This window comes from Ranitomeya variabilis, chromosome 1 (genome assembly GCF_051348905.1).
Source record: "Ranitomeya variabilis isolate aRanVar5 chromosome 1, aRanVar5.hap1, whole genome shotgun sequence".
NCBI lineage: Eukaryota > Metazoa > Chordata > Amphibia > Anura > Dendrobatidae > Ranitomeya > Ranitomeya variabilis.
Window position 1 is genome coordinate 887,133,751 of NC_135232.1, and position 13,405 is coordinate 887,147,155.

Sequence of the window (13,405 nt, forward strand, 5' to 3'; positions counted from 1 at the left end):
GCGTGTAGCAACTTTTTGTGTGTCGAGTTGCATGTGACAGGTTAGTGTAGCAAGTTGTGTGCAGCAAGTTTTGCGCATGGCGAGTTTTGCGCGTGGCGAGTTTTATGTGTGGTGCCTTTTGAGTATGTGCAAGTTTTGTGTGAGGCAACTTTTGCATGTGTTGCAACTTTTGTGCATGTGGCAACTTTTCTGCGTGTGCAAGTTTTGCGTGTGGTGAGTTTTCCATGAGGTGAGTTTTGCACGTGTGGCGAGTCTTGCATGTGGAGAGTCTTGCATGTGGAGAGTTTTGCGTGTGGCGAGTTATGAGCGGCGACTTTTGTTTCAACTTTTATGTGGCGAGGTTGGTGTATGTGTGGTGAAATGCGCGCTGAGGGTGGTATATGTATTTGAGCACGTGGTAGTGTGTGGCACATTTTGTATGTGTGTTCATATCCCCGTGGTGGTGTGGTGTTTATCCCATGTCGGGGCCCCACCTTAGCAACTGTACAGTATATACTCTTTGGCGCCATCGCTCTCATTCTTTAAGTCCCCCTTGTTCACATCTGGCAGCTGTTAATTTGCCTCCAACACATTTCCTTTCATTTTTTCCCCATTATGTAGATAGGGGCAAAATTGTTTAGTTAATTGGAAAGCGCGGGGTTAAAATTTCACCTCACAACATAGCTTTGACGCTCTCGGGGTCCAGACGTGTGACTGTGCAAAATTTTGTGCCTGTAGCTGCGACGCCTCCAACACTTTTCCTTTCACTTTTTCCCCATTACGTAGATAGGGGCAAAATTGTTTGGTGAATTGGAAAGCGCGGGGTTAAAATTTCACCTCACAATATAGCCTATGACGCTCTCGGGGTCCAGACATGTGACTGTGCAAAATTTTGTGGCTGTAGCTGCGACGGTTCAGATGCCAATCCTGGACATACACACTTACACTCATACATACACACATTCAGCTTTATATATTAGACTAGCTGTACTACCCGGCTTCGCCCGGGTTAATGACTGCTGTTAGCAAAATAGAATGTGTTAACAAAAATTTATTCTGCACACAAAAACCACAAAACAAATAGATAGAAATGTAATTATTAAAAGGCAAAAACTAAGCAAATAGAAGCATTTCACAACATATATTAGCTTTGTTATACTGAGAATGTCTTTGTTGCCTATATTAACCAATCAGAGCTCAGGTTAATTAACTGTAGCAAAATAGAAGCTGAGCTGTGATTGGTTGCTATTGGCAGCCTGATAAATCCCCAGCCAACAGGAAGCCCTCCCCCCTGGCAGTATATATTAGCTCACACATACACATAATAGACAGGTCATGTGACTGACAGCTGCCGTATTTCCTATATGGTACATTTGTTGCTCTTGTAGTTTGCTTATTAATCAGATTTTTATTTTTGAAGGACAATACCAGACTTGTGTGTGTTTTAGGGCGAGTTTTATGTGTCAAGTTGTGTGTGTTGAGTTGCGTGTGGCGACATGCATGTAGCGACTTTTGTGAGATGAGTTTTGTGTGGCGACATGCGTGTAGCAACATTTTGTGTGTTGAGTTGCATGTGACAGGTTAGTGTAGCAAGTTGTGTGCAGCAAGATTTGTGCATGGCGAGTTTTGCGCGTGGCGAGTTTTATGTGTGGTGCATTTTGAGTATGTGCAAGTTTTGTGTGAGGCAACTTTTGCATGTGGTGCAACTTTTGTACATGTGGCAATTTTTCTGTGTGTGCAAGTTTTGCATGAGGTGAGTTTTCCATGAGGTGAGTTTTGCACGTGTGGCGAGTTTTGCGTGAGCCTAGTTTTGCATATGGCGAGTTTTGCATGTAGCGAGTTTTGAGTGGTGACTTTTGTGTTTCGACTTTTATGTGGCGAGGTTGGTGTGTGTGTGTGGTGAAATGTGTGCTGAGGGTGGTATATGTGTTCAAGCACGTGGTAGTGTGTGGCGCATTTTGTGTTTGTGTTCATATCCCCGTGTGTGGTGAGTATCCCATGTCGGGGCCCCACCTTAGCAACTGTACGGTATATACTCTTTGTCGCCATCGCTCTCATTCTTTAAGTCCTCATTGTTCACATCTGGCAGCTGTCAATTTTCCTCCAACACTTTTCCCTTCACTTTTTCCCCATTATGTAGATAGGAGCAAAATTGTTTGGTGAATTGGAACGCGCGGGGTTAAAATTTCACCTCACAACATAGCCTATGACGCTCTCGGGGTCCAGACGTGTGACTGTGCAAAATTTTGTGGCTGTAGCTGCGACGGTACAGATGCCAATCCCGGACATACACACATACATACATACACACATTCAGCTTTATATATTAGATATACCTGTATGTAATCTCCTGTATATAGTATATACCTGTGTGTCATCTCACCTATATATAGTATATATCTGTGTGTCATCTCCTGTATATAGTATATACCTGTATGTCATCTCCTCCTATACATAGCATATACCTGTGTCATCTCCTCCTGTATATACTATATACCTGTAGGTAATCTGCTCCTGTATATAGTATATACCTGTGTGTCATCTCCTCCTGTATATAGTATATACCTGTATGTCATCTCCTCCTGTATGTAGTATGTACCTGTATGTCATCTCCTCCTCTATATAGTATATACCTGTGTGTCATCTCTCCTGTATATAGTATATATCTGTGTGTCATCTCCTCCTGTATATAGTATATACCTGTGTGTCATCTCCCCTGTAAATAGTATATACCTGTGTGTCATCTCCTGTATATAGTATATAGCTGTATGCCATCTCCTCCTGTATTAGCCCTCGTTCACACGTTATTTGGTCAGTATTTTTACCTCAGTATTTGTAAGCTAAAATGGCAGCCTGATAAATCCCCAGCCAACAGTAAGCCCACCCCCTGGCAGTATATATTAGCTCACACATACACATAATAGACTGGTCATGTGACTGACAGCTGCCGGATTCCTATATGGTACATTTGTTGCTCTTGTAGTTTGTCTGCTTATTAATCAGATTTTTATTTTTGAAGGATACCAGACTTGTGTGTGTTTTAGGGCGAGTTTCGTGTGTCAAGTTGTGTGTGTTGAGTTGCGTGTGGCGACATGCATGTAGGGACTTTTGTGAGATGAGTTTTGTGTGGCGACATGCGTGTAGCAACTTTTTGTGTGTCGAGTTGCATGTGACAGGTTAGTGTAGCAAGTTGTGTGCAGCAAGTTTTGCGCATGGCGAGTTTTGCGCGTGGCGAGTTTTATGTGTGGTGCCTTTTGAGTATGTGCAAGTTTTGTGTGAGGCAACTTTTGCATGTGTTGCAACTTTTGTGCATGTGGCAATTTTTCTGCGTGTGGCAATTTTTCTGCGTGTGCAAGTTTTGCGTGTGGCGAGTTTTGCACGTGTGGCGAGTTTTGCATGTGGAGAGTTTTGCGCGTGGCGAGTTTTGAGCGGCGACTTTTGTGTTTCTACTTTTATGTGGCGAGGTTGGTGTATGTGTGGTGAAATGTGCACTGAGGGTGGTATATGTGTTCGAGCACGTGGTAGTGTGTGGCGCATTTTGTGTGTGTGTTCATATCCCCGTGGTGGTGTGATTATCCCATGTTGGGGCCCCACCTTAGCAACTGTACAGTATATACTCTTTGGTGCCATCGCTGTCATTCTTTAAGTCCCCCTTGTTCACATCTGGCAGCTGTTAATTTGCCTCCAACACTTTTCCTTTCATTTTTTCCCCATTATGTAGATAGGGGCAAAATTGTTTGGTGACTTGGAAAGCGCGGGGTTAAAATTTCACCTCACAATATAGCTTTGACGCTCTCAGGGTCCAGACGTGTGACTGTGCAAAATTTTGTGCCTGTAGCTGCGACGCCTCCAACACTTTTCCTTTCACTTTTTCCCCATTATGTAGATAGGGGCAAAATTGTTTGGTGAATTGGAAAGCGCGGGGTTAAAATTTCACCTCACAACATAGCCTATGACGCTCTCGGGGTCCAGACGTGTGACTGTGCAAAATTTTGTGGCTGTAGCTGCTACGGTTCAGATGCCAATCCCGGACATACATACATACATACATACATACACACACACACACATTCAGCTTTATATATTAGATTAGGCGACACAGAACGTTTAATCTATCTGTAAAAAAAAATAAACACGTTCAATATAATATGTGAATTTTCAGAATTGCTACATACCCAATTCAAGCATTACTTTTAGTTTCTCTGATATGTCCAGACTTTGAAATAATGTCCTTCCCTGAAAATAAATACCGTAAATAAATATATGAGAGAGAAAGAGAGAGAGAGTAAGAAAGCAGAAGGTAAGGTCCTGGATGGCAGGTACAGTGCTGCCCACCATTATTGACACCTTCATTTCTTTTCAGACTGTATAATATCTTCAGAAATAATTGTAAATGTACCAGAGTTACAGTTAAGTCCATATATATTTGGACAGAGACAACATTTTTCTAATTTTGGTTATAGACATTACCACAATGAATTTTAAACAAAACAATTCAGATGCAGTTGAAGTTCAGACTTTCAGCTTCCATTTGAGGGTATCCAGATTAAAATTGGATAAAGGGTTTAGGAGTTTCAGCTCCTTAACATGTGCCACCCTGTTTTTAAAGGGACCAAAAGTAATTGGACAGATTAAATAATTTTAAATAAAATGGTAATTTCTAGTACTTGGTTGAAAACCCTTTGTTGGCAATGACTGCCTGAAGTTTTGCAGTCATGGACATCACCAGACGCTGTGTTTCCTCCGTTTTGATGCTCTGCCAGGCCTTCACTGTGGTGGTTTTCAGTTGCTGTTTGTTTGTGGGCCTTTCTGTCTGAAGTTTAGTCTTTAACAAGTGAAATGCATGCTCAATTGGGTTGAGATCAGGTGACTGACTTGGCCATTCAAGAATATTCCACTTCTTTGCTTTAATAAACTCCTGGGTTGCTTTGGCTTTATGTTTTGGGTCATTGTCCATCTGTAGTATGAAACGACGACCAATCAGTTTGGCTGCATTTGGCTGGATCCGAGCACACAGTATGTCTCTGAATACCTCAGAATTCATTTGGCTGCTTCTGTCCTGTGTCACATCATCAATAAACACTAGTGACCCAGTGCCACTGGCAGCCATGCATGCCCAAGCCATCACACTGCCTCCGCCGTGTTTTACAGATGATGTGGTATGCTTTGGATCATGAGCTGTACCACACCTTTGCCATAGTTTTCTCTTTCCATCATTCTGGTAGAGGCTGATCTTGGTTTCATCTGTCCAAAGAATGTTCTTCCAGAACTGTGCTGGCTTTTTTAGATGTTTTTTTAGCAAAGTCCAGTCTAGCCTTTTTATTCTTGATGCTTATGAGTGGCTTGCACCGTGCGGTGAACCCTCTGTATTTACTTTCATGCAGTCTTCTCTTTATGGTAGATTTGGATATTGGTACGCCTACCTTCACTTGGTTGGCTGTTGTGAAGGGGTTTCTCTTCATCATGGAGATTATTCTGCGATCATCCACCACGGTTGTCTTCCGTGGGCGCCCAGGTCTTTTTGCATTGATGAGTTCACCAGTGCTTTCTTTCTTTCTCAGGATGTACCAAACTGTAGATTTTGCCACTCCTAATATTGAAGCAGTTTCTCGGATGGGTTTTTTCTGTTTTCGCAGCTTAAGGATGGCTTGTTTCACCTGCATGGACAGCTCCTTTGACCGCATGTTTACTTCACAGCAAAACCTTCCAAATGCAAGCACCACACCTCAAATCAACACCAGGCCTTTTATCTGCTTAATTTAGAATGACATAACGAAGGGATTGCCCACACCTGTCCATGAAATATCCTTGGAGTCCATTGTCCAATTACTTTTGGTCCCTTTAAAAACAGGGTGACACACGTTAAGGAGCTGAAATTCCTAAACCCTTCATCCAATTTTAATGTGGATACCCTCAAATGAAAGCTGAAAGTCTGACCTTCAACTGCATCTGAATTGTTTTGTTTAACCCCTTCACCCCCAAGGGTGGTTTGCACGTTAATGACCGGGCCAATTTTTACAATTCTGACCACTGTCCCTTTATGAGGTTATAACTCTGGAACGCTTTGACGGATCTTGGCGATTCTGACATTGTTTTCTCGTGACATATTGTACTTCATGTTAAAGGTAAAATTTATTCGATATAACTTGCGTTTATTTGTGAAAAAAATGGAAATTTGGCGAAAATTTTGAAAATTTTGCAATTTTCCAACTTTGAATTTTTGTGCCCTTAAATCACAGACATATGTCATGCAAAATACTTAATAAGTAACATTTCCCACATGTCTACTTTACATCAGTACAATTTTGGAACCAAAATTTTTTTTTGTGACGGAGTTATAAGGGTTAAAAGTTGACCAGCAATTTCTCATTTTTACAACACCATTTTTTTTTAGGGACCACATCTCATTTGAAGTCATTTTGAGGGGTCTATATGATAGAAAATACTCAAGTGTGACACCATTCTAAAAACTGCACCCCTCAAGGTGCTCAAAACCACATTCAAGAAGTTTATTAACCCTTCAGGTGTTTCACAGGAATTTTTGGAATGTTTAAATAAAAATGAACATTTAACTTTTTTTCACACAAAATTTATTTCAGCTCCAATTTGTTTTTTTTTACCAAGGGTAACAGGAGAAAATGGACCCCCAAAGTTGTTGTACAATTTGTCCTGAGTACGATGATACCCCATATGTGGGTGTAAACCATTGTTTAGGCGCATGGCAGAGCTTGGAAGGGAAGGAGCGCCATTTGACTTTTCAATGCAAAATTGACTGGAATTGAGATGGGACGCCATGTTGCGTTTGGAGAGCCCCTGATGTGCCTAAACATTGAAACTCCCTACAAGTGACACCATTTTGGAAAGTAGACCCCCTAAGGAACTTATCTAGATGTGTGGTGAGCACTTTGACCCACCAAGTGCTTCACAGAAGTTTATAATGCAGAGCCGTAAAAATAAAAAATCATATTTTTTCACAAAAATGATCTTTTCGCCCCCAATTTTTTATTTTCCCAAGGGTAAGAGAAGAAATTGGACCCCAAAAAATGTTGTGCAATTTGTCCTGAGTACGCTGATACCCCATATGTGGGTGTAAACCATTGTTTGGGCGCATGGCAGAGCTTGGAAGGGAAGGAGCGCCATTTGACTTTTCAATGCAAAATTGACTGGAATTGAGATGGGACGCCATGTTGCGTTTGGAGAGCCCCTGATGTGCCTAAACATTGAAACTCCCTACAAGTGACACCATTTTGGAAAGTAGACCCCCTAAGGAACTTATCTAGATGTGTGGTGAGCACTTTGACCCACCAAGTGCTTCACAGAAGTTTATAATGCAGAGCCGTAAAAATAAAAAATCATATTTTTTCACAAAAATGATCTTTTTGCCCCCAATTTTTTATTTTCCCAAGGGTAAGAGAAGAAATTGGACCCCAAAAAATGTTGTGCAATTTGTCCTGAGTACGCTGATACCCCATATGTGGGTGTAAACCATTGTTTGGGCGCATGGCAGAGCTTGGAAGGGAAGGAGCGCCATTTGACTTTTCAATGCAAAATTGACTGGAATTGAGATGGGACGCCATGTTGCGTTTGGAGAGCCCCTGATGTGCCTAAACATTGAAACTCCCTACAAGTGACACCATTTTGGAAAGTAGACCCCCTAAGGAACTTATCTAGATGTGTGGTGAGCACTTTGACCCACCAAGTGCTTCACAGAAGTTTATAATGCAGAGCCGTAAAAATAAAAAATCATATTTTTTCACAAAAATGATCTTTTTGCCCCCAATTTTTTATTTTCCCAAGGGTAAGAGAAGAAATTGGACCCCAAAAAATGTTGTGCAATTTGTCCTGAGTACGCTGATACCCCATATGTGGGTGTAAACCATTGTTTGGGCGCATGGCAGAGCTTGGAAGGGAAGGAGCGCCATTTGACTTTTCAATGCAAAATTGACTGGAATTGAGATGGGACGCCATGTTGCGTTTGGAGAGCCCCTGATGTGCCTAAACATTGAAACTCCCTACAAGTGACACCATTTTGGAAAGTAGACCCCCTAAGGAACTTATCTAGATGTGTGGTGAGCACTTTGACCCACCAAGTGCTTCACAGAAGTTTATAATGCAGAGCCGTAAAAATAAAAAATCATATTTTTTCACAAAAATGATCTTTTCGCCCCCAATTTTTTATTTTCCCAAGGGTAAGAGAAGAAATTGGACCCCAAAAAATGTTGTGCAATTTGTCCTGAGTACGCTGATACCCCATATGTGGGTGTAAACCATTGTTTGGGCGCATGGCAGAGCTTGGAAGGGAAGGAGCGCCATTTGACTTTTCAATGCAAAATTGACTGGAATTGAGATGGGACGCCATGTTGCGTTTGGAGAGCCCCTGATGTGCCTAAACATTGAAACTCCCTACAAGTGACACCATTTTGGAAAGTAGACCCCCTAAGGAACTTATCTAGATGTGTTTTGAGAGCTTTGAACCCCCAAGTGTTTCACTACAGATTATAACGCAGAGCCGTGAAAATAATTTTTTTTTTTTTTTCTCAAAAATGATTTTTTAGCCCCCAGCTTTGTATTTTTACAAGGGTAACAGAATAAATTGGACCCCAAAATTTGTTTTCCAATTTGTCCTGAGTACGCTGATACCCCATATGTGGGGGGGAACCACTGTTTGGGCGCATGACAGAGCTCGGAAGGGAAGGAGCGCCATTTGGAATGCAGACTTAAATGGATTGGTCAGCAGCCGTCACGTTGCATTTGCAGAGCCCCTGATGTACCCAAACAGTACAAACCCCCCACAAGTGACCCCATATTGGAAACTAGACCTCCCAAGGAACTTATCTAGATGTGTTTTGAGAACTTTGAACCCCCAAGTGTTTCACTAAAGTTTATAGCGCAAAGCCGTGAAAATAAAAATTCTTTTTTTTTTTCACAAAAATGATTTTTTAGCCCCCAGTTTTGTATTTTCACAAGGGTAACAGGATAAATTAGACCCCAAAAGTTGTTGTCCAATTTGTCCTGAGTACGCTGATACCCCATATGTTGGGGGGAACCACTGTTTGGGCGCATGACAGAGCTCGGAAGGGAAGGAGCGCCATTTGGAATGCAGCCTTAAATGGATTGGTCTGCAGGCGTCACGTTGCATTTGCAGAGCCCCTGATGTACCCAAACAGTACAAACCCCCCACAAGTGACCCCATATTGGAAACTAGACCTCCCAAGGAACTTATCTAGATGTGTTGTGAGAACTTTGAACCCCCAAGTGTTTCACTACAGTTTATAATGCAGAGCCGTGAAAATAAAACATCTTTTTTTTCCCACAAAAATGATTTTTAGCCCCCCAAATTTTTATTTTCCTAAGGATAACAAGAGAACTTGGACCCCAGAAGTTGTTGTTCAATTTGTCCCGAGTACGCTGATAACACATATGTTGGGGTAAACCCCTTTTTGGGCACACGGGAGAGCTCGGAAGGGAAGGAGCACTGTTTTACTTTTTCAACGCAGAATTGGCTGGAATTGAGATTGGACGCCATGTCGCGCTTGGAGAGCCCCTGATGTGCCTGGACAGTGGAAACCCCCCAATTCTACCTGAAACCCTAACCCAAACACACCCCTAACCCTAATCCCAACGGTAACCCTAACCACACCCCTAGCCCTGACACACCCATAATTCTAATCCCAACCCTAATCCAAACGTAAATGTAATCCAAACCCTAACCCTAACTTTAGCCCCAACCCTAACTTTAGCCCCAACCCTAACTTTACCTCCAACCCTAGCCCTAACCCTAACCCTACCCCTAACCCTAACCCTAAACGTGACTGAAATACGTGGCACTGAAATACGTGGCACTGAAATACGTGGCACTGAAATACGTGGCACTGAAATACGTGATACGTGGCACTTAAATACGTGGCACTGAAACACGTGGCACTGAAATACGTGGCACTGAAATACGTGGCACTGAAATACGTGGCACTGAAATATGTGATACGTGGCACTTAAATACGTGGCACTGAAACACGTGGCACTGAAATACGTTATACGTGGCACTGAAATACGTGGCACTGAAATACGTGCAACTGAAATACGTGCAACTGAAATACGTGGTACTAAAATATGTGGCACTGAAATACGTGATACGTGGCACTGAAATACGTGGCACTGAAACACGTGGCACTGAAATACATGGCACTGAAATACGTGGCACTGAAATACGTGGCACTGAAATACGTGGCACTGAAATACGTGGCACTGAAATACGTGGCACTGAAATACGTGGCACTGAAATACGTGATACGTGGCACTTAAATACGTGGCACTGAAACACGTGGCACTGAAATACGTGGCACTGAAATACGTGGCACTGAAATACGTGGCACTGAAATACGTGGCACTGAAATATGTGATACGTGGCACTTAAATACGTGGCACTGAAACACGTGGCACTGAAATACGTTATACGTGGCACTGAAATACGTGGCACTGAAATACGTGGCACTGAAATACGTGCAACTGAAATACGTGGTACTAAAATATGTGGCACTGAAATACGTGATACGTGGCACTGAAATACGTGGCACTGAAACACGTGGCACTGAAACACGTGGCACTGAAATACATGGCACTGAAATACGTGGCACTGAAATACGTGGCACTGAAATACGTGGCACTGAAATACGTGGCACTGAAATACGTGGCACTGAAATACGTGGCACTGAAATACGTGGCACTATGACTGTCAGAAAATGTTCATTAAACGGTTAGGGGTGAGGTTAGGGGTAGAGTTAGGGTTAGGGTTTGGATCCCTTTATCACCTTGATGGTGGTGGGTGGCTTTTCAGTGTGTTTTCTGTTTTTTTTCGATAAAAATGCATGCGTTTTTAACGCAAACAAACGCATGTGCTTAAAAACGCAAGAAAATACTGCAGGTTGTATTTCTGAAAATGAACGCATGCAGAAAAAAACCGCATGCGTTTGAAAACGCGACCAAACGCGTACAAAAAAACCGCATGCGTTTTCAATGTTAAATATAGGGAAAAAACGCATGCGTTTTTTTGTGCAAAAAACGCTGCAGACAAAAACGGAAGTGTGAAACCAGCGACGCTTTTTATAGCAAAAAAGTTTTTGCGTCTCCACCTTTTGAGACCTATAATTTTTCCACATTTGCTCCACAGAGTCATGTGAGGTCTTGTTTTTTGCGGGACGAGTTGACGTTTTTATTGGTAACATTTTCGGACACGTGACCATTTTTGATTGCTTTTTATTCCGATTTTTGTGAGGCAGAATGACCAAAAACCTGCTATTCATGAATTTCTTTTGGGAGAGGCGTTTATACCGTTCCGCGTTTGGTAAAATTGATAAAGCAGTTTTATTCTTCGGGTCAGTACGATTACAGAGATATCTCATTTATATCATTTTTTTTATGTTTTGGCGCTTTTATACGATAAAAACTATTTTATAGAAAAAATAATTATTTTGGTATCGCTTTATTCTCAGGACTATAACTTTTTTATTTTTTTGCTGATGATGCTGTATGGCGGCTTGTTTTTTGCGGGACAAGATGACGTTTTCAGCGGTACCATGGATATTTATATCAGTCTTTTTGATCGCGTGTTATTCCACTTTTTGTTCGGCGGTATGGTAATAAAGCGTTGTTTTTTGCCTCGTTTTTTTTTTTTTTTCCTTACGGTGTTTACTGAAGGGGTTAACTAGTGGGGCAGTTTTATAGGTTGGGTCGTTACGGACGTGGCGATACTAAATATGTGTACTTTTATTGTTTTTTTTTTTTTATTTAGATAAAGAAATGTATTTATGGGAATAATATTTTTTTTTTTTTTTCATTATTTTGGAATATTTTTTTTTATTTTTTTTTACACATTTGGAAATTTTTTTTTTTACTTTGCCCCAGGGGGGGACAATACAGATCGGTGATCTGTCAGTTTGCATAGCACTCTGACAGATCACCGATCTGCGAGAAGTACAGGCTGCTTCACAGTGCCTGCTCTGAGCAGGCGTCTGTGAAGCCACCTCCCTCCCTGCAGGACCCGGATCCGCGGCCATCTTGGATCCGGGTCTGGAGCAGGCAGGGAGGGAGGTAAGACCCTCGCAGCAACGCGATCACATCGCGTTGCTGCGGGGGGCTCAGGGAAGCCCGCAGGGAGCCCCCTCCCTGCGCGATGCTTCCCTGCACCGCCGGCACATCGCGATCATGTTTGATCGCGGTGTGCCGGGGGTTAATGTGCCGGGGGCGGTCCGTGACCGCTCCTGGCACATAGTGCCGGATGTCAGCTGCGATATGCAGCCGACACCCGGCCGCGATCGGCCGCGCTCCCCCCGTGAGCGCGGCCGATCGGCTATGACGTACTATCCCGTCGGCGGTCATACGGGCCCACCCCACCTCGACGGGATAGTACGTCGGATGTCAGGAAGGGGTTAAAATTCATTGTTGTAATGTCTATAACCAAAACTAGAAAAATGTTGTCTTTGTCCAAATATATATGGACTTAACTGTATATCCTCCGGATTTTTTTAATTAATGGTCCAAAGTAATACAACAATTAAACATTGTTTTTCAACTTACATGTTGCAGTTTCAAAGAAGAAAGAGAATAAACAGCATGTTCAGCAATAAAGGCCCCCCTAACTAATACTTGGTTGCACACCCTATGGCATTGATGACAGCCTCCAAACGCTTCTTGTAGCCATAAATAAGCTTCTTGCATTTTCAGCTGGAATTTTCTTCCACTCTTCCTATGCAGTTTGTTCAAGCTCTTGAATTTTGCAGGGTTCTTTTTCCCAATGGCAGATTTCAGCTCACCCCAAAGATTTTCAATGGCATTGAAGTCAGGACTCATTGCTAACCATTTTAAAACAGTCCATTTTTTTTTCAACCATTCCTGTGTACTTTTGGATGTGTGCTTTAGGTCATTGTCTTGCTGGAGGACCCATGATCTTCGACTCAAACTAAGTTTTCTTACACTGGGTAGGACATTTCGCTCTAAAATCTCTTAATAATTCTCTGATTTCACAATTCCTGTGATACGGTCAAGGTCTCCAGTACCAGACACAGCAAAGCAACCCAACATTATGGATCCTCCACCATGCTTAACTGTTGGTAGGGTGTTATTTTCCTTATAAGCTACATTGCGCCATCTGTAAACAAACTGTTGCTTTGCATTGCCACAATGCTCTATTTTTATATCTATCTGTCCACACAACATTTTCCCAGAAGGATTGTGGTTTGTCAAGGTATTCTTTGGCAAAGATCAGTCATTCCTTTTAATGTCTTTTCTTCAACAATGTTTTTTCCTTGGCCTTTGCCCATAAAGCTCCGCTTGGTTTAGTGTGTGGCGAATGGTACTTGTTGAAACCATGACCCCAGACTTTTCCAGGTTGGCCTCCACGTATCTGGATGTTTCATGTAGTGTTTTTTTT

At 42.3% G+C, this 13,405-nt stretch overlaps 1 protein-coding gene across 1 annotated transcript in view; it reads right to left on the bottom strand.

Annotated features, from left to right (window-relative positions):
- The window catches only part of TBCK (TBC1 domain containing kinase), a 481,012-nt gene that overhangs the window by 269,148 nt on the left and 198,459 nt on the right, over nt 1–13,405 (bottom strand). The window contains exon 7 of the mRNA XM_077278374.1: nt 4,155–4,215. Coding sequence (XP_077134489.1) covers nt 4,155–4,215 — 61 coding nt within the window. The remainder of the gene's footprint in view (nt 1–4,154; nt 4,216–13,405) is intronic.